Consider the following 25,738-nt stretch of genomic DNA (forward strand, 5'->3'; position numbering starts at 1 on the left):
ATTGACTTTTATACGGTTATGACTTTCTCCAATAGATATTTTCAAAGCGTTCATAGCCGTACTCAGGAAAAATTTTAAATAATAGCTAAAATAAGCTAAAAACCTTTTTAAGCGATTACAATATTAATATCATCTAATTCAGAATTAAAAATGACTAGATTTTGTCATAAAAATAGCAACGACGTACTTAAAAAAATTAACCTGAATTTATTTTAAAATTCGTTTTCACGATTTTGCAAAATTTCTCCGGAACTACCTGGAATTTTAAAACTTTCTAAACGGCACACTGTATAGTCGGGGTTCTCTAAAAAAAAATGAAATAAAAATGGAATTATTTTTTGCTAAATTTTTATATACAAGTAATTGGCACTATATCGCCGTTCCTGTTTCTGAAAATATTTTTTCCTTTTTAAGAAATTAATTAGAAACATCATTTTTAAACTAATTTTTAATATTCTTCCAAGGTTACTATGTAAAACTATATTAAAATATGCAATCTTCTGAAAACCGTCAATATTATTAAAAACCTATCTTGATGGTCTTTCCAGTGATGTAAAGATCTGTAAGCTATTTAAAAAAACATAAGTTAGGCGACAACTATCTTTCCTGTATATCTTATTTTTTTTAAGTCCTCATAACTTTTATCTATAACTTTTGTTCGTATCTCAAAGAATAACTGAGATGAAGGGGAGGCAATTTTCGCGCGACTACCCTATAATGCAAGAAAAATTACGAATTGTTGTGTAGACTGATATTTCCTGCCTTATGTAACTTTAACAAAAGGGAATTTGTAATATTGAATTTATAGAAATAAAAAGAACGCAAATTATAAAAATAATTCGAATGGTTTAATAAAGTATTTTTTTCACAACATTTATTAAAACACTTTTTTCTCTAGTATTTTCTACATTTTTATATAAATCATTTACATTTTATAATAATAATAGTAATAATATGGAACGTAATAATATTATTTTTTTATAGTACTTTATATATTAAAATTATGCTGAAACAGTTTCTACTATGGATTTCTTAATAATCTCGCCGAAATTCTCATCGCAGTCCTCGGAACTGGTCGAGTTGCTGCTGTTGGTCGAATTCGCATTGACTTTCTCTATCCTCTCACCGGAGTTATTGGCGGACTCCACGGCCGGATCCAATCCGGAAAAAGCGTTGGTCTCTTCGTACCCTGAATAATTATAGCGCCCGTTCAACAGCTCAGAAAAGGACTCGATCTTATTATTGGCCCCGATAGGGTTGAGGTTGGTGTATTGGTTCTCCTTGGCCTCCACGCCGGTAGTCGCGAAATTATCGTTGGAAAAGTGCTCGTAGCCGGCGCTAGGCTGCTGGAAACCCCCTTCTAAAGCCTTCGAGCCGAATTCGGGCGCATACAGCCCTCCGTAAGGGTTAAAGACGGGGGAGAAGTCGGCGAAATTGGTCTGGTACGGCTGCGTGTATTGATTGGACGGCGCGGGGTAGGGCGCGCCACCGGCCGGGAAACCGACATCAGAGAATCTGGGGTCGGGGAAGTGGAACCCCTGTGTGGGCGGGAAGGGCTGCTGCTGCTTTCTTTCCACCGCGGAACCGTCCCGCACTGTCTCGTCTCCGTAGCAATTCTCGCGGAAAGTGTATAGATCCAGGGAGTCTCCTCGGTCTGGCAAGTTGGAGAATCCGGGCGGACTGTGGGAGAGAAGAGGCCCCGGACCTTCTCCGGGAGCTCCGTAGTGCAGGTTGGTAAAGCTGCCGTTGTGCACGCAGTTCTCCACCTCCACGTGTGCGTTTAAACTAATGTCCCTTAGCAGATTGCTGTTGTACTTATTTACACCTAGTTTACTATTCGAAGTTGCGTCTGGGTGGTCCTCTTTGTTCTGGTAGGTCGCGTTAAGTCTCTCATTGTTCATCCAGGTGGCCGTGTCTTTTTTGTCATGCTTCATCTCCTCCTCCTTCTCCTGTTTCTTCTCCAGTTCCAGTCTCATCAGGGTGTGGATGAAGTGCGTTCGAACTCGGACCGGATTGAATTCTATGCGACCGCTCGAGTTGCCGCAATTATCGCGTGAGCAGCCGCAGGGAAAGTTCAGTCGGTCGACTTGGCATTTGATGCCCGCTTGACTACACGAACAAGTATCTGGATCACAGTAACCTTTACATCCACAGCCACAGAATTCTCTGGACGAGCGAATGTCTCGACATTCGTCTTTCTCTAGAGAGTCTATCTTGCGAATACCTGCTGCCCTTAGCAGCGCTCTGCGCTGCCGCGTGGGAACAGGTTGCAGAAAGTAGTAATTATCCACGTCCATTTCGGATTCGGAAGCGTCGCTGGGTTCGTCCTCGCTGTCGCTTTCGTCGCTGGAAGAGCCCACCGTTCCTCCTGTTGTGTTTCTCTCCGATCGCAGCTGTTGCAACAGTTGGCGATGAATCCTGCGCTGTTCTACTGCGTGTTCGATGAGGGAGAATTTTTTAACATGTGAGTGGCGCGAGCCCATGCCCAGCGTGGATCCTCCTTGGGAGGGAACGCACGTGAAACCCTGCGCTCTGGGGAAATAGAAAACTGTTACGCTGTCGAAGGTTATACCACGTCTCCTTTTTACTTTAGGCTCGTCCGCGTCATTGTCGGTAGAAATTTTTCGTTTTAAACTACTTTTGATAGGCTTTTTTGATTGTGCTGCGTTCAGGATGTCTCCGATGTCCTTCGCTATTTCTTTAGCGCTCGCTTCCAGCTCATTATCTTTTAAAGATTCCTGTGAGCTCGTAGACGGAAGCTCATAGTCCGTGTGAGATTTTTGACTAGGAAAATCTTCGAAGTGGTTACTGGGCATTGCTTCGTCGTTTATCCTGTACAAAAATGACGATTCGCTGTCACTTTCTATGTTCGCGGCGTTTTCCTGCGGCCTTTCCTCGCACAGCTCTGACCCCAGTCCGGAGTCGGAACCGTCGGATCTATCGTGGGGTTCTTCCGTCAGTTCCTCTGCGGGAGGTAAACTCTCCGTGGCCGAATCTTCGCCATCGTTTAGGCTTTCCTCCTCGTTTTTTAGATTAAGTGAATCGGTTTCTATCCTGTCCTCAGTATTATCTATTACTTCTTCGTTTGATTTTGGCTCCCCATTGTCTTTAGAATTATCACGCGCCTCGTTACAGTCGTTTAAGTCTTTCTGGTTTGTACTAGAAGGCTTTTCAACAATAACATTAACAGATTCAACAAAGTTGGGTTTCTCGGCCAGCGATTGTGCTGTTGCATTTAGTACTGCTTGGTTCCCGTCTTGCATCGTGGGGAATGATGACTCCATGGTTGACTCGTTAGACCCCATTAGTGCATTTACTGGTTCTCCTTCGGATACATTCCAAGCAAGCCATCACTATCTGGAAAAGAAAATTAAGTTATTAGTTATCACAATTTTAAACGTATTACATTTAAATGATATTTATTAACTATGCGTATATTAAAACGGACAATTATACCGAGTATAAATAGATTGTAGATAAGGCATGAAAGATAACAATTTTTATCTATATCAACTGGCTGACGTCAGTGTATGTCATTATATTTCAAACCTGTAACAACTCTCATTTTTTGTTTTAAATCTGGTAAAAATGTATGTGTAGATTCAAATTTCGATGTGTATAACACAAAAATATATAATTTTCGGGAGGGTGAAATTTCTTTTATCTAAATTTTTACGATTTTTATAGTATATGTATATTATGTACCTACATACATATTACAATAATGTTATGTAAAAAAAATCGTACATAGGTTTTATAAATAAAAGACACTCTTAAAACAAAATTGTTATTGCGAAAATGTGATATTAACGAGTCCTTTATTTTGAAAAAAAAAAACGAAGCGAGTAACAATTATTGTTTTTAACTGTTTACTAATAAGATTTGTATAAATTCCATATGTTCAACAAGTTGCCAACGTCAATGTTTAATACATATACCTTTACTTCGACGTGCAATATGTTTTAGCTGAATTTTATTGGGATTTATTACATTTCTATGATAATGCGCCTGTACTACAGCTTTTCCTAGTTTTCTGTCGAAGTGGTTAGTCATAATTCTTCTAATGTTAAATGATACTTTCTGTCTACCACAGGTCTAACTTTCGTTACATTGATTCAGTTTGTTACAATTTCACTTTAAAAAGAAGTGCAATAAAGAAAGCAAAGCTGAAAGGCTTCCAATATTACAAATATTTAGTTAGCGTTAAATACAGATTTGTCCTTTACTACTATTTTATGTTTATAATGTCGTGGAACAGAGTTAGGAAAATTCAACTGATAAAAATATTTATAGTGGGAAACTCACCTAACACCTACCATATTCCTTTCACTTTTCTATGTCAAAAAGAACTGTCAATGACGTTATGTCATTTCTAGCTCCATGAAAACTCTCTAATCATCTGTCACAATGCAAATATACAGGGTGATTCATTAATAATTGTACATACGCTAACTGAATAATCCTGGTCTGAAAATATGAAGAAATGACACATAACGCTTAGGCTCCTTACAGAGATACAGGGTGTTTTATTAAAAAAAAATTAAATGACTTTTGTCCATTACTTTAACCTGGTTTGATATTTCCCTCTCATAGTTGGCATAAAGTTTAGAAACTTTAGAACATATTAAAAAATGCTACACAATCGTTCATGGCTATTACCAGAGGCGTACGGCAGGGGGTAGAGGGGAAGTTTCCCATTCCTATCTTCTGCGCCACTGGCGGAATTTTCATTTTGGAACAATTTTTCAATTCTTCAATACTTTCTATGCAATTAACTAAAGTCTTTACTTCTCGATATTTTTAAAGTTAAACATATGGCTGCACAATCATTTTTATTTGTAAAGTCGGTGTCTTCTGCCATGGGATTAGTTGAATTAAGTTTTACAGTTGAGTAGTACAGTTTTAGTAATAGGCAAAATCATTTAAAATTTTTTAAACAAAACATCCTGTAACTCCGTAAGGAGCCATATTTTATATAAGCGTTATGTGTCAATTCTTCATATCTTCAGCCTAGGATTATCCAGTTAGCGTATGTACAATTATTAATGAATCACCCTGTATAAATATGTAATGAAAATTGAAATAACTAGTTATATTTTAAACCTTATAAAATAAAACACTGGATGTACAGTATACAATTTAATTACATTAATTCTGTAAATTCACCATACCATATTTTCGTCAAAAAACAGCTACCAGTAAACATAATAATAATTTTTGACATTCTAGATTGAAGTTATGTACAGTTAAAAAAACTGTAAATTCCATTACGTCTAATGTAAATATGTATCAAAGGTCAACTATATCCAAAGTAAGACACATCTTCAGCACTTAAGTTTCTCCTAACAAAGGACAAAAGTTCTTCCAGTAAAAGCATCAAGGCCATTGAACTAATAAAGGATTTCATCAACTTAAAACAGTTACTTTTTAATGAAATCGGTTTGTTATTTATTTATGTTTTACCTATTTAAGCATTTACTAATTAAAAGAATATTTGATATCTCCTAAATTATGTAACTCATGTTACTAAAACTATGTATAACCAAAAATAGATAAAGACAAATCTAAAATCCGTTTTTTGTTTAACCATTTCTACGTGACTTGATTATTTTATTCCTGAATTTAACCCAACCGTTGTAATATATCTCTCTAATTTCTGCATAATAGAATAAAACAAAATTTATTTTTAATATAAATTAGCCTAATACTCACATGTGTTGTGCTTATAAAATTTCGACTTAGAAAGTGCGATACATACTTCATAAGTGATAATATCAAAATATTAGTTAAATATAAATATCAACAGTGAATAGAGATAAAAATGAAATAACAATTCAGTTAACCAATTCATTAATACAATAAAGAATTAATTCGGTAATAAATTTCAGTCAGTACAATAAACAAACACCTAATTTGTGGAATTTAAATAACTGTTACACTAAAAATGTACCTAAATGTTATCAGTCGTTAAAAAGCTAATTAGTTTAATTTTAAACATTACTGATACAGAGTTTTTTATATGTATTGCGGTTGGTGTTCATTTAAAACGTTATTAAAACGGTATTCTTCGTTTAAAGAAATATTGGGTATTTAATGGTAAATAAATAATAAAAATAAAATCATAGTAATAATAATACTATTTTATTATTTTGTATTTAATTTTATTCAGTAAAATTATTATTATGTTATTTTATACGCTTTCTAAAATTTGTTTTATTCCAAAAATAACTAGAATAATGTTAACCACATATTTAACTCATCAAAAGCAAAACATTTGTATAATATTTTTTGAGAATTGGTGCAATATGTATTAAAGAAATATCTTAAGGAACATATGCGAATGTTTTAGGCAGTGATTCACTATCTTAAAGTTTGTTACTAGACTCCGTGTCAAGTGTAAGAAGTACGACGAGGTATTAATAATAGTGATTGTGCATCATGATTTTAACTTTCGGTGAGGCTTATGGAAACTGTTCGTGGGATTTATATGGCTAATTTCTTGAATCGTCCCATACCAAATAAGTGCGCACTTGTATATGTTGTTCAGGAATTTCGAATGAACGAAAGCTACTGGATGATTTTCCGCTGAAAATTCGTCGAAACGTAATAATTTGATGATGGTGCTCCTTGCCGTAATGTCGGAATTATTCGAGATTGGTTAAGTCAGCACGATCGCCAGATTTCAATCCGTGCGACTTTTATTTAAGGGGTTGTTTCAAACAGCTGGTTAATGGTTGAGAAACGACGGGAACAAATAAAGAGTTCCGTCAGAATAATCTCAACAATGTGAGTGAAAAAGAAAATTTCAACTTAAATTTTCAATTATGCTCTGACAATAATGGAGGATGTTTTGACATTCCTTGGAACTAATCGAAATAATCGCGTTGAATTACTTTTGGCAAGTAAAAAGTTTGTCATCGTTACTTTTAAATAATTTTCGGCTCAACTAGTTCATAAATAAATATGTGTAATTATTTTTCAATAATAACCGAATAAATTCTGCATCTTTTTGTTTATTATTAAATTAAGTAAGTTAAATTAAGTTTTGATGTATTCATCAGTGGCGGGTAACAATAATTTAAAATGAAAAAAAAATAAAATGTTTTTAGATAAAAGCTGTTCTTTTGTCGAGTTAAATATATGGTTGAAATGTTGGTACTTATTTTTGGGACACCCTGTATAATTAAAAATACGTTAACAAATTACGTTGCTATCTTAATTTAGAAATTTGAATGTGACCTCTATTACGAGGAAAATGTCTGATCAATACATATAATTATTCAAAAAAGATATATTATATTTGGTCTCAAAGAGGGTTAAATAGGAAAACTAGTCCATATTTTCGATTGACGCTGTAATAAATTTGACACTTTTTTTAACAATATAAGTGTGTAGTAATCATTACATTTTATTATAAAATTCGAAGTAGTTTCAGCTAGATTCTTCTACCTCATAATATGTTCTGCGTAGCTTGTACGACTAGATTGGTCCCTCACATGAAATGACTAATCAGCGCTATTCCGTCTACTGACCAACCTCTGTTACTCATCTCGAATTTGCATATAAACGATCGGGCATATTACTGTTTGCGGACGGCTTTAGATACCTGAAAAATGTACCTTTGCATACATCACCACTAATAGCATTCAACGAAAGTACATAAGTAAAGGTTTTCTTCACAATTATTATACAAATGTAAACTATTAATAATATTTGATTGTTCCTACACAGCGGCGAATGCATATTCAAAATTGCTGCTGTCACGTAGAAGATGACATTTGTCAAGTAAAATCTCAAATTTTGTTAAATAAACATGTTTAAATATGGGCAACACATGTTCCGTGAAATTAAATTAATTAACAAGAAGGTATAGTCTTTCCAAAGTCAAATGAACATGTATAAAAACGCCTAGCAATAAAATATAATGAGTTTCATAGGCGTCCCTAAAAAAGTTTTCCGTTGAGGGTAAAAAATAATATTTAGTAGCTTGTATATGTATATAATGTGTAGAAAATTTCTATTATATGCTCACTTGGCCAACAGCATATTTTAATTATTTATGTTCTCAAACAATTTTATTATATTGATGGCAAGTTTCGTGTTGTTCTGTTTCAAAACGTCTTCAAAATGCCATGTTGTAATAATATTAGTAAACAAAATATCCCTCTTTCTCTCTTTCGCAATTTTAATATGAATGATTGATAGAAGGTGCCTATAGTAAATTAAAATTACCTGAATCATACCAAATTCCGCATTGCTGCACTGCACTGGCTAGGCAATTGTCAGCGAGTTTTCAACTACTGAAATTTATGGCCAGTCGCTCAGTTCGGCTGTGCTTGTTCGCCGTTTGCCCGCGCGCGCATTTTCAACTGGGCGTATACATTTCTGCCACGTCTACGTTTAGTTCGACCAGACATGTATATGGTTAAATAAATATGGGAACGAGTTTTTCAAATATTTTTATGCCGAGTTGCTGCGTGTCGACCGAACCTGGTACATACTGCGTAGCTCTTTGGTCTTCAATTGAGATCGGAAAGACTATAATAAGTAGTAAATTTAATATTAGTCCTGTGCTTTAATTCAAAATCATAAAACTGACATTTTCATCCTAAGAAATTAAGATTAAAATCAGCTTGAGTGGGAAGAAATTTCATTTTCATGTCTACTATGCTTTTTGAAAATCCTTATTTTCCTTCATATATGTATATAAGTAGAAAAAAGCAATTTTCTTAGTAGTTACTCATAAGATAAGACTAAATAATTAACATGAAGTGAGGATATACTTTTTGAACAAAAAGCGGGGCCAGTTGTTACTTATCTCATGGTGTCAATAGTTACAAGAAAAATATGTTCCATTTGCAAACAATTTTATCTCTGATTTAAATTATAAAGGAAAATCGAACTTTTTATAGCCGTGAAAGTTTTTACAGTGGTTTTATCGGGACTGAAATTATTTGCATCGTGATTGTCGGCTGTTTTGCCACTGAAATATTGACTCGGCATGTGAAACAAAAATGAACTGGTACTGCAGGCACGTTAATTTTAGACATCTGGAGAGTGAAAGATCTATTTTTATAATTCTGTATATTTTCTTACTCATACGAGTTAAAAGTGTGTAAAAACCCGACAATAGCTACGAAGAATAAGCCCGAATTCGAAAATACTTATTTATATCGTACTATATCATTTATGCTAAGATCTAAACACATTTTAAAGAGTATACTTAGTCACAGTTATAGTCAAAACAAATAAAACATCAAGGATATATTTTTTTCTATACTGTGACACAGACGTTGCTTGACGTTTTTTTGGTTCTTCTTTTTTTGGTAAAGTGAAATGTAAAAATTTGTTGCGGAACAAATTTTATAGCGTTCTATTAGTATGTAAAAGATGTTCAACTCGAAAATGTAGTGTCTACTTTTTTCAGCGTGAGATTTTTGATTAGGCAGAACTATTTTCACCAAAATTACGCTTCAGATTCTTTTTGTGCATCAGTTTTTTAAAATTTTTTCACAGGTAGCCAAATACCCAAAAAATAAAGAAAAAAACGGAAACTATGCTAAAAATAAACAACTGTAAACAAAATTTCACAAAATCTTCTAGCTGGGAAGGTCTTTCGGGACCATACGAGAAACTCCCTCGTAATGAAAATGAGGGTTTTGTTGGCGCAGAACAATTCACTTCAACATGAAGAGAAAACACATGTATACAAACTCGTATACTTTCAGTTTAAATATAATTTAGGTCGAAAATGTAACGCACAAACATACGGATTCTCAACCCAACCCGACTATCTTCTATATATGATTTTACTCTAAACTGAATGAAGGTCAACAAAATACCTACATTTCACTTAGATACAATGTTGAGAGTAAGTAATAATACAGTACAGTAATAGTAATAAGTACAAGTTGGAACGCTGCTGTACTGGTCTCAACATATTCGAAAATGCGAGTTTTAAAGACAAGTTGATTTTGTCGAGAAAAAGTCGTAAGTCACTGCTAAAATCAAGTCTAGAAAGGATGGACAGAACTAAATCAAACTTAAAGCTTCTGTGGATTCTAAAGAGAGACTTAAAATAAAGGAGAATTTTGTTAAAATTTAAAGTTTGCTATTCGAAAAAAATAACTAAATTTTATACACACATAGACCAGAAACAAAATACCATAATAATTTTAAATATTGATATACAGAGTGTTCAAACAAAGTGAAAGGCGAAGTGATAAAAAAAATAACTAACTAGCTACCTAATAACAACCTATACACACAGTTCTTTCTGTAACAATTTTGAACATAATTGATGATAAATTTCATCTGGCATTTTTGCCACAAAATTTTTTCGACGTAATGTTGACCTTGCCTTGATCATGATGGATTTTTCTTTGTGGGAATATTTGAAATAATGTGTACGGTGCTGAACTTCAGAAATAATGTTAAATTACTGAAGACAGTAAGTATTGCTCATATTTCATGATATACTAAATTGATTCCGAGATTTGGAAAGGTTGGAACTGAGTGTCGTCGGTAGGATGAAGTTTGAGTAATGTTTTAATTTAACATTTTCATATTTTCTGAACACTCCGCATCAAAATTTAAATTTACTTATGGCAATGCGATTATTTTGACAAGTAAACATTTTTACAAACAATAATTTTTCTGAAAAGAATTAAAAATAAATATGTTTTTTTTTTAATCAGACATGATTTTTTCTCTGGAATTTTTCATTTTAGGGGCATGCAACAAATATTCCCTTTTTTCAGTAAATACAATTGCAATTGTTAAAATATCTCTTTTCCCAAAATCTCTTCCGACAAAAAGAAATATGACAAAAACAAAAAACTGCTTAAGCGCCGTCTTTGTTATCAAAAAAACTCCTTTATATAAAATTTTATTGAAATATTTCTAAAGGCTATCTAAACAAAATTAAATAAAACTTTTTGAGGAACCGAAATGTATTAAGGATTAAGGTAATTTGTTTCACCAAAAGAAGCTATGTGGAAGTATAAACGGACATATAGGTTTTAACTTTTATATTATGAGTAAAATTAACTAATTCGGTTTTGTCGTAACTTTTTCTCAATTCCTATATGTTTTGCTACGTTTCTTCAACAAGACCTATTGTTAAAAAAATATAACCTTTTTTGAGTCAGTTACTGCCCTTGGTTTCAAAATCATACTAACACATTTCTACCAGTGTACAAACGATTTGTCGGGTCGTAATGAATTGATTACGATTCTATAAAGTTACAAATTACATAACAAAACATGTATCCTATGCGATGATCCGGCCTTGAGAATTAAGTACGAAATATGTACCGGTAAGACAACTTTTATTCCAATCTAATAAAAATGTCGCAATTCCGTCTTTTCCATAATTAAAAAGCGATCATACAGCTACTTGATCGACAACTTATCAACGTCGTTCTTCTTCTCAAGGTAGCTTTATGAAAGGTGTGCTACAATCGACTACAGTTTTCACCGCTATATCCACAACGAAATCCAGTATGTAGTGCTCCTACCAAACACACCCACATCGACAAAACTTGTTCTGTGGAGATCGAGATTAACAAAAAAATAGTTGGGCTATCGTTTCAAGGTCACAGAAAACATTAAATGGATTATGCAACATTTATTTGTTAGCAGTTTTATAATGTCAGTTTAAAAGTTGTTATTGCACATATATGTATCATTTTCAACTAATGGGGCATTGACTAACCGTTTGCCTTTCGACTACGCGACCCAGTTTGTTTCTAATCGAACTTCTAGGATACTTTCGTGGAAATAATGTGGTTTATTATAGTAGATTCTTAGTTAGTGTGCTACTTCAGGGCAAGAATAATTTTCATGTTGCCGGTACTGCGGCTTCTCTAAAGTTTCGATAACAAAGACTCCGAAACTTTCTAGATTTCTTATGATAGTCGTATCCGAATAAATTTTGACTGTTGTTGCATTTATTCTATAAATAATTTTTACTAATTCTCTGTTCAAATGAATTTGATAGCAAAATAAATTTGTAAAACATCAGAAAAAGTGTACGTATTCGTTTGTTAATCTTTTTTCTTGGAAATAATAACTGTTGGAAAGTTATGACTTATGACGATTTGTTTACGGTGTTGGTCACACAAGTACCTTCATAGCAGCCAAAGATCCGATATTCATGGTCTGACTGACCTACAAAGTAATAATAAAAATGATAAAGGACAAACGTATTTTCAAAATAACTTATAAATGTTCTCCGGACTTACAAGACCATGTCCAGATTCTTCAGTTATACACATTTTGACATTTATTATAAGAAACGGAAAAAAATATGGGTTCTCACTATCTTTTGAGCTTGTTAAATATACAGGGTGTTCGGAAAGGTCATGTCAAAAATTAAGGGGTATATGTACAGGGAAGGTTAAAATAGTCTATCGGGCTTCGTTGTGGAGTTATTCGTCTTCAAAAAAGAAGTTTGAAAAACAAATTTCTACTTAAGTCGTTCCCATGACAACAATGAAATTTGGGCAATTAAAGTAACTCATGGTAATGTTCATTTCGAAGCTTAAATTGATATTCAATATGCCTGGATTATACAGGAGGAGACGAAATTATCCATTTAAATTTATACATCTTTGACAGCGTTGCGAAATTTTACATTTTTCTTTCATAGTTTTCTCTTCGATCGAAGAGGATTGATAAGTAAGATGTTCAATATGTGCACCTTGAACTTCAATGCATTTTCTGAAACACCTCTGCTGTACTTACCTACTCGAAATAACATGTGGTGATCATTTCTAATGATGTCGGCGTATGAAATTATGCGATTTAATAATTCTATCCTACCATCTATAGGAGTTTCATAAACAAGACTTTTAAGACGGTCCCAAAGCAAAAAATCGAGAGGATTAAGATCGGGAGAACGTCGGGGCCACGGAAAAGGACTACCTCGACCGATTATTCGATTGGGAAATGTGGTATTTAAATAAGCCCTTATTGCCCTGCTAAAATGGGGCGATGCACCATCGGGCATAAGCCACATATTATTTCAAATATTTAAAGTGACGTCTTCCAATAACGGGTTAAGGTGTTCTTGAAGTAAATATAGGTATTTATCCCCATTTAAAATGTCCAAATCTTTATATGTATAAAAGATTTTATTTACAGTACACTCTTGGTCGCATTTTTCTTAATATTAGTATACATATACAGGGTGTTTTGGAAAAATGTACCAAATATTCAGAGACTAGTGAATGTGGAATCTCTTTTTGCTTTGTGATACAGGGCGTACAAAATTAAACGATTTTTTAAAATGAATACCTCCCCAAAAAAATATATTGCTCTGTAATTTGATATAGGTAGGTATGTTTTTGAGGATGTCTCACTGACAGTTGCTGACATATCGTTTTACATAAAAAAGTTGTTTTTATTTAAACTTTCTGAAGTCACACTGTTTTTGACAAAGACGCAATTGACTGTACCAAAGTTAATTCATAATATGCAAGGTGTCTGGTAACGAATGGGTCATACTTTAAAAATAGTCTCCCTGAATGAAATATTGAGGACTCGTAACTTTGTAAAGAAGTAAAATTGTTAAAAATCTAACTTTAAAAATGTTACTGGGACAGATCGTAGTTAGCAAGCTCAAGACAATGGTCAGAATTAGCAACACTGATTCATGTTCCGCATATATTTTTTTGGAAAATATATGACTAAAATTTTATATAAAAACCATCTTTGATGCTCTGTATCTCAAAATCAACAGAATGTAGATCCATGATACACAAGAAAGTATCGTCTTATTTTATTTTTTTTATATTTTACCAGCTTTCCCAGAAATTATGGTGTCCGTGTCATAAACACCCTATATTAAAGTTGTCATTTGGGCCTAAATTTTTTTGTGTACTTACAAGAGAAGTTTTGAAAATAAATATGCAATTTTTAACTCGGCACCATTAGAGAGCAACATTTTCCTTTATGAGGTACAACTAAAACCTTGAAAATACAATCAATAACGATTATATTGATTTTAAAATGTTTGTTTTCGATGCAAACACATTATTTGTGAGTATTAATCCGCTTATATTTCCTTTATTTTCTCTTTCAGTTAAAACGAACGTTGCCCATGTTTTAAAGGTCGTACGGATATAAATATACAGGGTGTCGTACGATTTAACATATGTTTTAAACTCAATCATTTTCAAGAAAAACTAAAAAGACATTACCAAATTATGGCTATAAATATGCCATATGGATCAAATGACAATATTTGTATATACCTATTCCAATCACGCGCGTCTTTTTGCTGTTTAAATGGAAATAATTTAATTTTAAATACTAATTCGTGAAATCATATATGTTTTTGGCAATAGTGCTAAATATTAAAATCATATTCCTCCATATAACTTAGCAGAGACAAGTGACAGTCGACAACGCTTGAGCGAACTACATTTTATTTTCACACATCTCAAACCCCTGACACCCTGTATAAATTTGACGTTCATAAGTTAATAGCCACATTTAGTTGGCACAAGATACAAGGTCGGAATTTATAAATATGGGATAAACGATATGAAGGCAGATATGCAAGGTGTCCGTATGTGAAGGACATAAAAAATCTGACAAATTACTTGTGTTCTATTGGCAAATATGGCGCAGTTGCTATATTTAATATTTTCAGTGGCGTGCCTTTAACAATGTTCTGAAATACTGGAGATGTTGACCAGTTCTGTAGAATATAGAACTATAATACATCAGTTAAAGTGAAGTTAAAAGAGAGGTTAAAAAATATAGGTACTTTATTTGTCGTCTATTCAATATAAAAAAATATTGATCGTAACGTAGCATACATTAAATATAGATATTAAACGATATCAAGTAGTGCCAACAAATTTTGAAAACTGGCTTGTGTTGGGTTAACAAAAATAACAAAGTGCCTTCTTTCAAGGTATAATAATGTAAATACTATATGTATTCATTATTGTAAGTACGTTTATTTTGTTCAATGATACGTAGTACTTTCCATTACAGTTTTTAGGTGTTGGCAAAATACAATTTATTAATTGTAAGTTGAATCATGCACTACAGAAAACACAACTTTATTTATCATTTATGTCCCTGAAGTCAATAAAACAGTAATTTGAATGTTATATACGGTATTTTTTATAATTTTACATATACTAACCATAAAAGTGTCTCGTAATTTGTAATTATAACTATTTAAACTTCGCGTAGTTACAGAATTGAGATATATACAGCGTGCTGCTTGCAGTATGAAACAGTCAAACATATAAACATCAAAATAAAGACAATATCTGAATCAAGAAGGAATATATTTATTTTAAGTAAATGCGTTATATACACAGGAGAAAACTACATTCTCTTTAAACTAAAATGAATCTTTATCATCAGTACGTTTTATGATGTAATATTTTAATCTTGAATATAAATTTATAAATTGAATAGTTCCTCAAACATTCTCTTATAATTGCTTCCTTATGAAGAGGTCACCTATGAAACTTTCAAGAGGCAATTTTCAGCTCATGCAAATATCGAATAATGGCATATTTTTGATAATATATCAAATTAAATACAAACAAAATCATTACTTCAACTTCACGATAAAGTCTTTGTCGACCACTGTTTTCGCCAAATGCTCCTTATTAGGATCGAATTTGCGATTTTTAATATTTGCGAACTCCTTTATTGACGACATACGCGAAGCACCGTGAGTAATGCACTCTGCCGTAAGTGCATTGTGATAGAAAGCAAGGTTGCCAGGTTTCATTTACGTCATTACATAATAGCAAATATTTTTAGACAAGCATTTCTGGATCAGGTTATGTGTCATTTACTTAAATCCAGTTTTACTCAACCGATAACCAAAATAAGAAATGATAATATTTTGTTTACAAGTGGTACTAATAAATAGAGAAAACTAAAATTACACCACAAATAGTACGAACAGTAAGACATTTTTTCATTTTTTGATTGATTCTTCCTAGGCTGCTTATCAACAAACGAAAATTTTTATTTTTTAAAGCAGAGAATTTATCAAAATTGGCGCTTTAGTATTATTTATATTTCACAATAGCAAATATTTCTTGTTAAATATTAGGTGATTTTAATAAAATGACGAGTTGCTTTACTATTACAACCAATGTAGATAACGTATATTGCAAAATATAGCAATACATTTTTTTCGCAATACTAGTTTTGCACTAAATATTACCCTTCTACTACAAATATATTCCATTCAAATTTTGATATAAGTGAATTAATTATTTTTTTTTCAAATACAAAGTAAAACTGGAACACCAAAAGATATCTGACTTATCACTATCAGCAATGTGATGAATTTAGTTTATCTTAGCTCTTAATTCACAAATGAATTATAAATTAATTACATTATATAATAAAATAAAAGGACAAAATATGACAGAAAGTTATAAAACATGCTAATTCAAATAGTAAAAATCATAAGACAGTGAAAATCTGATTGTAAGCGTAAGAAGGGACAATATAAAATTATCAGCATTTAGTATAGGGATTAGGAAAACTGTTGCAAAATCAATGTTACTGCCGTTAAAGGCGTCATTCTCACAAAAAAGTATTTTCTACAAAGACAACAGATTTTAAATAGCTGAACTATGTATTTAGGGTTTTCTAAATAACAATAATTTTATGTTATGATAGCCATTTTCAAGAGCAATAGGGAACAACGAATAGAAAGACAAAAAAAAACCTAAACATCGTCAGTGGAGTTTGCAGAGTTTGGAGTTTTCTGGTAAGATATTTCTTTCTTTATATGTTTTTTTTTGTGTTTTTGCAAACACAAAAAACTCACAAAAAGAAACAACACAAACGTTAAATGAAAACACAATAAAACATTTATATAAAAATTATTTTTAACAAAAGAAAAGTATTTTTAAAACAAAATACAAAAAGTACATTAATTTGAAAGCAGATTTAATCAAACATTCCGCAAGTCATAAGCGAAGGAAATCACGTTGATCAAATATCCTAAAAGGGACGCCTGTTCCTGGGTTACAATAATAGTAGTTCCTTGACAAGTCATTTTTCAGTAATTCAAAATTTGAGAAATAAAATTCGTAGTAAGACTAATTTTGATTATTTATATTGAAAAAGTGATATTTTTATTACAAATGTATTGCAGAATCGGTTGCCTAGGTTATCAATAGGAGAAATCGAAAAAATTGAATTTCGTTGATCATTTGCCATCTATCATGAATCGAAAAAAATGTTTCAGACAAATCCTACGTACTTTTAGCAGCAAAATCCGAATGTGCAATAAAAAATACGGGTTCCAATTTAAGATTTAAAAGTTTCAAGTAAAAAAAAATGAGCCGGTATTTTATATTACTTACTACACTGGAGAAAATTTTTTTCTTAGAGAGAAATATGAAACACCGACCAGTATTCTGATGATATATTTTCAAACTGTTCCTTATCGCACCAGCGGATTCTAGTCAACGAGTCATATTATGAAACGGTTAGATGTATTCGTCTGCTCCCTGTATTGTTAACGGTTAAGTTGCGCAACAGTTGCTCTTGTAATACCGATTTAACGGTCCTCCAAATCCGACATTTTTACATAATGCACAAATCAGCCCGTTTCCAACTGTTACCTATTACTGCAAACCCTTTTTATCGCAGCGCTAGAAACGCGCGACCACAAGTTGCACCATCCGAAAACTGAATAATGGGATATTAATTGGAAATTTTAATCGATACTCGCGTGTAGAAACATTGCAGATTGGATGATATGGTAATTTCTACAAGTAAAATTATATACAGGGTGTGGCGTCTATAATGCAGAAAATTAAAAACATAGGCTCTTGACAATAAATGAAGTAAAATAATATATACTACCATAAGGCGATTATGAGATATTGAATATCAAAAATATTTTCCAAAAAAATACAAGTGACAAAATGTTAATGCCGGTCCTGTTTAACATAGCACAAAAAACATTGACCTAGTCCGCACTCTGCACGGCATGGCACCTGTGGAGTGTCAGTCAGTCAGTGTCAGTGTCAGTATGCTTTTGACTTGCGGGTGAATTGTTGCTAAGTTGTGTCAAAAAGATTGCGCTTCTACTGTTTAGACGTTAAGTGTTTATTAAAGATGTTTCTTATTTTTTATTTTTTAAGTTATTGTTTTAACTAAATCGGCAATGGATAACGAGGACAACAATAATACGTTTACTACTATCGAACGATAGCGGTAAGTTTGCATCTTTTTTGTTTGTCGTGATCCAACCTATCACTTGCTAAAATAATAGTAGTCTTTTCTGTAACACCATGTACTTTGTTTCTACAAACCTCTTGTATGGGATTGCACATTATCATTTACAGTGAAAAAACTAATTGAATTTTATGTTTATTTTTCCTTTTAATTAAAACGAGAGGATTGTATTAAACTGGCCAAAATGATTTATTATTGCATTAAAACATTTTATCTCTTTTGTGTGTATTTCATACATTTTAATTTGGCAACACTGATTTGCGCAAAGGCTTGACTCTCTGTTAAGTTCGGTTTGGCAAGCGTGCGCTGATGTTAATCGAATGGCATGACATTTTTTGACCAGGACCGTACTAAGATTTATTTCTTCGCTACAAAATTGAAGTTCAATTTTCTTGACAAAACGTGGATATATGAATTTCTTATATACGGCTTTATTGCATATATTCCTAGTAATCTGCATTTTATTTTTTCTGCACTAAAGACGCCACACCCTGTATAAGATCTTATATAAACATAATGTACTTATAAAATAAAGTAAATAAATAGTATACTCATCTAATTACTTTTTTATAAGTTTAGTCTAAATTCGTCAAAATAAATAATGTGTAAATAAGGATAATATAATATGAAATAATCTATAGCAAGTACTGGAAATGATGATATTTTTACTGGAATCTTAATAATTAGCATTTTCGTTACATTACGTGGCAATTCTACCATGTCTTATTATGTTGCTAACTTGGCAGAGCCAACAATAGCCAGTAATGGCGGGTAGATGCTTAACTGTAAATGTACTCACCTCACTAGTTTTAATTCCAATGTAATGCTATCGCGAATACTTCATTCTGTTGACAAACAGTAAGTTTTATGTTTGTGGAAGTAACATAATTTAGAATCAATTTTTAGCTTAAAAGTTAGATGTATAATCTTAACACTAAATATTGTGTACTTCACTGTTTCACAAAATTAATTAATCTTATAATGAAATATGTGTTAATATTTTAGGCAAATAATTTTAACATAATTATTTTAAAAATTTCTAATTTTTGTATATGTACCTAAATGTTTGTTTCCTTTTCATTTAATTCATATAGTTGAATTAACAAATAATAAGCCTGTATAGGGTGTTATTAAATAGATATGTATTGGTTTTATGCTAAAGCAAAACTGAACGAAATGTACACGAAAAAAATTTCAGTATATGCTCAAAAAATGTGGATACCTATTTGTAGGTATGCTAAATAAAAATGTAAAAATGTAAAGCTGCTTGAGTTGATTTAAAATATATTAGCTGTACTAAAAATGAAATAACTGTTCTTCATGAGTAAGTTGCTGACTTGCTCTTGATTAAATCGCTGTGAATTATAATGGCATTTACTTTCTACAGAAGAATTCACTGCACTTTAATACAACGAAATCATATCGTTTATTTTGCATTGCTTCAGGAATAATATACAAAGTTATAGCTTAAAATAAAAGTTTATGCAAATAAATGAAGGAAGAATAATTATTTATATCGCCTCCGGCAAAATTTGACGAAAAATCAAGCTTTAACATCAGAATTATTAAAAATTTGAGGGGTTTCATATATAAAAAAACTTCGATGGAGATTTTCCATCAAAAACTTTTCTCCTCGAGCTGATTTCGTTGAGTATGTAGAAACATGACAATATGGGACAAGTGCTTTGCTATAATTTGTGAATAACCTAACCCTATAATCTGGTTGAATATATTCATTTGACTACATTTAAATAAATGCGAATTTGTGGAAATCTTAAAGTTGTTCCGATTTTCCTCTATGTTCTATGCTTTTTATACCTTTAATCGTAAACGGTGAAGAAAAAATTTACTTGGAGATAGTCCAGATCAATAAATCAAAATTCTCTTAACATTTGATCAAATTTTAAGGAATTAGGAACTATTCGAGGAACGGTGGAAAATCTCAGTTTTCTTTCGACACGTATACTGAATGTACATTTTCTAACAGGCTCAAAAAATACCTGGTGCATTTCAGACAAAAGATTATAATTTTTAATTTAGATTTATTGATTTATTTTTATTTATTTATATGCACGACAATCTAAAAAATATTACCGTTACGGGTGCTCCATAACTACAAAATAAAAGACATAAGTAGGTGCAGTAAAGGTGCAAAAAATTAAAAAATAAAACTAAACTAAAAAAACAAATAAGTAATGCAATCAATTTTATAAATTGTAAAGCAAATATACAGAGACTAACAATTTTTAATACAAGGAAAGCTTGGCGTTTTATAGAATATAATGGTAGATCAAGAATATGACCCACTAAGGACCAGGACATCTCTAAAATTTTTTTGAGGTATATAATTATAATAATGTTTTTTGTATACAATAGCCTTCTTCCGATTTTTTCTGTTCCTGGTTTACCAGGTTAACAAAGATAGAGATAGAATAGTGTTCTACTTTGATTTCTTTTTCAGCGCCAGTGAACAAGGAAGATTTTTTATGTGTTTTTCTATGTCTGATATGTAGGAACTTTTGGAATTTATTTTTGATTTATCTCTTCTACAGAAGTGTCGTATTGTTCTAATTACGTCCTAAGAGTTTTATTTGTATTTTCATTTAATTGCAGGAAAATACAAAATAGATAACAAAAAAATGTTAGATAATATATGTTATTTAATAAATATTGTGTACAAAATGAGATATGAGGTTAGAATACTAATAAAATCATAATAAAATGTGACAGCATTGTTGTAAATGTAAGATCCTTTTGCCTCTCTTTCGGTACTCAAAAAGTTATGATTATGAATTTTATTTTAAATTTTGCCTTTTGAAAATGAATTTATCATTTAATAATACTATTATACATAAATATAAAAATTATACATTTTTCCCTAAAGTTTTTGTGAGGAATTATATGTGTTTGGGTTATCAAAATCTTTAGCACTAGGTTTTCACGGGACTTTTACTTCTTTACGTATTATTTGATGCTGAGGGTGAGGCCGGATTTTTAATAAAAAGTGTCTAAAGTGATTTTCTAAAAAATCGTCTCTATGGATAATATGAAAATGGATTACCATAATAATAGTTGCTTCAAATACATCTAGCTATAGGTTACACAAAAAAAACATGTTCAATCGCATTATGTTTCAAAAAAATGTATTCTGGTTTTTAATGGGCCATCTTATAGTTATATGACTAAAGGACAGAGAGTATTGTTATTATAATAGACATTTAGGAAAGTTAATTGATATTTCATGATGATCGAGATAGACGTTTAATAAAATACAAAACACCCAGCAAAAGGACAAATGATATACGTATACCTATGCAATCTTCTAGATCCCAATTTTACCATATTGTAATGATTGATTCAGGCGTTGCATAATTTTTTCTGAATTTTTCGGTCAATACTGAAGATATCGAAATAACACTGAAATCTTTGATTTATTGCTCTTTTTTAGGAGGCAGCATCAAATATAAATTAAAGTTCAGATATAAATACTGCAATAACTGAAGTATTTAGATCTGAATCTTCTTCAGTTATCGACACAAGTTCGGCTCATCTCTCTCTTGGCGAAATCCTACAGCTGCTGGCAACGCTGCTAAACATCTTATTAAAACCGGCTACAACCCATCTCAAATAAAAATTACCACAATTCGACCTCTACCTGCTCGCACAGGATTCCATCTTCTCGGAACTCCCGTGGCATATTCCGCAATTCAATAAAAGGAAAGATTGCCGCGTTGGTGCGAGGGTCGTAGTTTACAGGAGGATCCGTCTTTCTTTCTATGTAGGGGAGGAAGAGAAACCTAGGAGGGCATAAATAGACGGATATTTTATCCTTTATGTATTCCACGGACGGTGCCATATGGCCTTATTGGTTAATTCTGCTTTACGTGTTCGAACACCAAGCGAATATTATAAATTTCCTTCCCCGTGGCTCTGGTTAGAGATAACGGTGGACATTAAATTTTAAAGGAATAAATACTCGTTGGAGGATACAGATACGAAAGTTTCATTAGAATTTTGCTCTAACTAATTTAGATTGTGAACTGACAATCAATTCAATCATTCACAACATAAACATACAAAATTAAAAAAGCGGGTGTACATTTTGGGGTTAAAATACTATTAAAGGGCCATGCATTCTCTTTTGTTTGTTTGTGAACTTCTTTGTTGTCATGTGGGGAAATTCTTTTTCCAAGTATTCTAAGCGTTTTCCATCTTTTCCACAGATTTTCACGAATTGCTTCTATGAGACCTGGATTGTTGTCTCATGTCGAAGATAGAAGAGAAGCGTTTTTGATTGATCGTGAATTAGAAAAATGTTGAAAGGTCTGGCCTTTATCTGAACAATGACAAAGAAAAAGTAGCATAGCCTAACTTTCAATAAGATGTTGAGAACTTCTTAAGGAATCACAACCATAGAAATGTAGACATAAATTCAAAACTTTGATAGAATGAGATATTTGATGTCCTTGAAATTGAACTTCCTGCATTCTCATATACAAGATCAATTCCCACAGATGTTAGGAGATTATTTATTATAGCGAAGATCAGGAAGAGTGTTTCTACAAAGATATACAAGGAATAGAGCACAGGTATCAACCATACCAGTCTCGTTACTAGATTTCTAATTTCGAAATGTACACGCAAAAAATTTCTTGCTTCAAATGTACAACATTCGATTTTAAAGTATCGTACGTTTATACAGGGTGTCCCGTAAAGTATGTTACAAACTTTGGGTGGTGATAGTACATAAAAAAATATGACTAAAAACTCTAATAAACATAACCTCTTAAACGCACCATTTTGAAGTTACAGACCTTCAAAGGTGCAACTATAAAAGTAGTTTTTATGACGTAACTCTTTGTTGGAAAAAGAAAACTTAATGAAATTTTCAGGGGCTAATCAGCTTTAGGAAATCAATAAATAATGCGGATATGAATAAAATCGAGAAAGCAGAAGGGTGTTTTTTTATCACCCTGTATCCTATTTTTTGCTAAAAAAAATTTTTCTGCAAAGGTACAGCAAGTATCATAAGATTTTTAGAAAGACCATTAAATTTAGAAATTTTTTTGTCTCTTGTGTTTTTTATGTAAAATGTTTAGTTTTCTAGTAAATTTACAAAATGCAGAGAGATGAGTGCTTCCGAATTATTTACATACATTTCTTAAGCCTAGTGAATTTTTAAGAATACAATCAATTTCCAAAATAATTTTTTTAATTAAGTAACCAAAACAGAACTAAAACAAAATATGTTATTATAATAAATGTTGAAATTGACCTCCTTCTGCATCGATACATGCTGTCAGTCTCTTTATAAAGTTAAATCTGACTCTTTGGAATATGAATAGACTATTTCTTATTAAATTAAAGGTTTCTACAATTCGCAGTCTAAGTTGATCTTCTGTATCAACAGGGGTTGCATAAACTTGAGATTTCGCGTGTCCCCAAAGATAAAAATCGACAGGATTCAAGTCCGGTGATCGCGGTGGCCAGGCTATTGGTGCATTATATCCTCTTCCAATCCATCGATTAGGAAACCGCATATGTAGATACTCTCTAACATGAACACTGAAATGCGCAGGTGCCCCGTCATGGAGGTACCACATGTATTGTCTCAAATTTAAAGGAACATTTTCCATTAACTCAGGGAGATGGTTTTCTAGGAAGTTTAAATATTCTACTGCATCAAGCCTTTGAGGTAGAAAGAAAGGCCCGAGCAAATAGTCACCTATTATTCCAGCCCATACGTTGACTGAGAATCGGTGTTGGTGATGACTATCAATGGTAGCATGAGGATTTTCGTCTGACCATGCATGTGCATTGTGCAAGTTCAGTAAACCATCTCGTGTAAAGGTGGCTTCATCGGTAAATAAAATGGAGCTAATAAATTCCACATTATGTTGGTGATGGTTAAGTATTATTCGGCAGAATTCTAGGCGTCGGGGAAGATCTTCAGGCATTAAATGTTGCACTTTTTGGAGATGGTAGGCATAAAGGCCGTTTTCCTTCAAAACACGCCAAACTGACATTCTGGAAAGCTGTAACTGATTAGCTGCCCTTCGCACACTTTCTCCCGGATTTTGTTCAAAAGATCTCAAAATTTGTTCATCTTGCGCGGGTAGTCTTCTAGCAATTCTACCACAATGTATGTAACGGGGTACCACACTACCAGTTTCAATAATCCGTCTGTGAATCCGAGTAAATAATTGTGTAGACGGCTGACGTCTCTGCGGATAACGTTCTATGTATGTTCTTCGAGCAGCTGTTGCATTTCCATTACATAATCCATAAATAAAATGCATTTCGGCATATTCTTGATTAGTAAAACGATTGTTATCCGCCATTGTACTCACAAATTAATAATTCGTCAACAGACACGATTAAAATATGGTAACAAATGTCAACTATGTTAAAAGTGACAGGCGCCTACTTTTTGAATACGTCAAATTTAACACCTAGCGGTGAGTAAACTCCCTTTGCATTTTGTAAATTTATTAGAAAACTAATCATTTTACATAAAAAATGCAAGAGACAAAAAAATTTCTAAATTCAATGGTCTTTCTAAAAATCTTATGATATTTGCTGTATCTTTGCAGAAAAATTTTTTTTGGCAAAAAATAGGATACAGGGTGATAAAAAAACACCCTTCCGCTTTCTCAATTTTATTAATATCCACATTATTTATTGGCTTCCTAAAGCTGACTAGTCCCTGAAAATTTCATTATGTTTTCTTTTTCCAACAAAGAGTTACGTCACAAAAACTACTTTTGTGTTGCACCTTTTAAGGCCTATAACTTCAAAACGGTGCGTTTAAGAGGTTATGTTTATTAGAGGTTTTACTCATATTTTTTTATGTACTATCACCACCCAAAGTTTGTAGCATACTTTACGGGACACCCTGTATATAGGTACGCAAGAAAATATTTTCTTCTTTCAAGAAAATTATTTATTTATTTAAATACTTTAAATTTCTACCAGAAATACAATTTCTTACTTTAAAAATATTTGATACCTACTCTTACGGTTAAACGAATTCTATTCTTAATTTTATGACCTATGTACATAGATTTTATAGAAACATGTTTTGTATTGTATATTAATGTATCGTTTATTTAATATAAAATTGAATAGTTTTGGTCAAATGATTGTACATACTTATTTTAAGAATATATTTGGATATAAATATTTCTTAGCAATAAAAAATATATTGTTCCAAACTCACAACACCTAGTACAACAGTTAGGATCGTTTGTAAATTTAACCAACCAGACATAGGTCGGTTTGGGACTTATTGATAGTCCTCGTTATTATGTTTTTAGAACGATCCAGCTGCTTTAGTGTCCTTACTCACAAGGAGATATGTATACACAGAACGTAAGTGGCTCCATCTATCGTGTTACTTCCCACCTATGCCATTCTGTAACCTGCTACAATTTTCTTTCAAGAAAACCTAAGTTTGATTAGAATATTATGCTACATTTGTCTTGAATAATTC

The 25,738-nt window shown here is 32.3% G+C and overlaps 1 protein-coding gene across 3 annotated transcripts in view; it reads right to left on the reverse strand.

The window, feature by feature from the left end:
* Window positions 1-929: 929 nt before the first annotated feature.
* LOC108903391 overlaps window positions 930-25,738 on the reverse strand; it is a 59,972-nt gene continuing 35,163 nt past the window's right edge. For 2 of the 3 annotated variants that reach the window (XM_018705566.1, XM_018705564.1), the window contains exon 2: window positions 930-3,357. In XM_018705566.1, coding sequence (XP_018561082.1) covers window positions 1,002-3,305 — 2,304 coding nt within the window. In that variant the 5' untranslated portion in view covers window positions 3,306-3,357 and the 3' untranslated portion in view covers window positions 930-1,001. Of the gene's footprint in view, window positions 3,358-19,045; window positions 19,092-25,738 lie in introns of all 3 variants that reach the window. The other variant, XM_018705565.1, reaches the window with a different exon arrangement.

This window comes from Anoplophora glabripennis, unplaced genomic scaffold (genome assembly GCF_000390285.2).
Source record: "Anoplophora glabripennis isolate ALB-LARVAE unplaced genomic scaffold, Agla_2.0 scaffold52, whole genome shotgun sequence".
In the NCBI taxonomy this organism is placed as follows: domain Eukaryota; kingdom Metazoa; phylum Arthropoda; class Insecta; order Coleoptera; family Cerambycidae; genus Anoplophora; species Anoplophora glabripennis.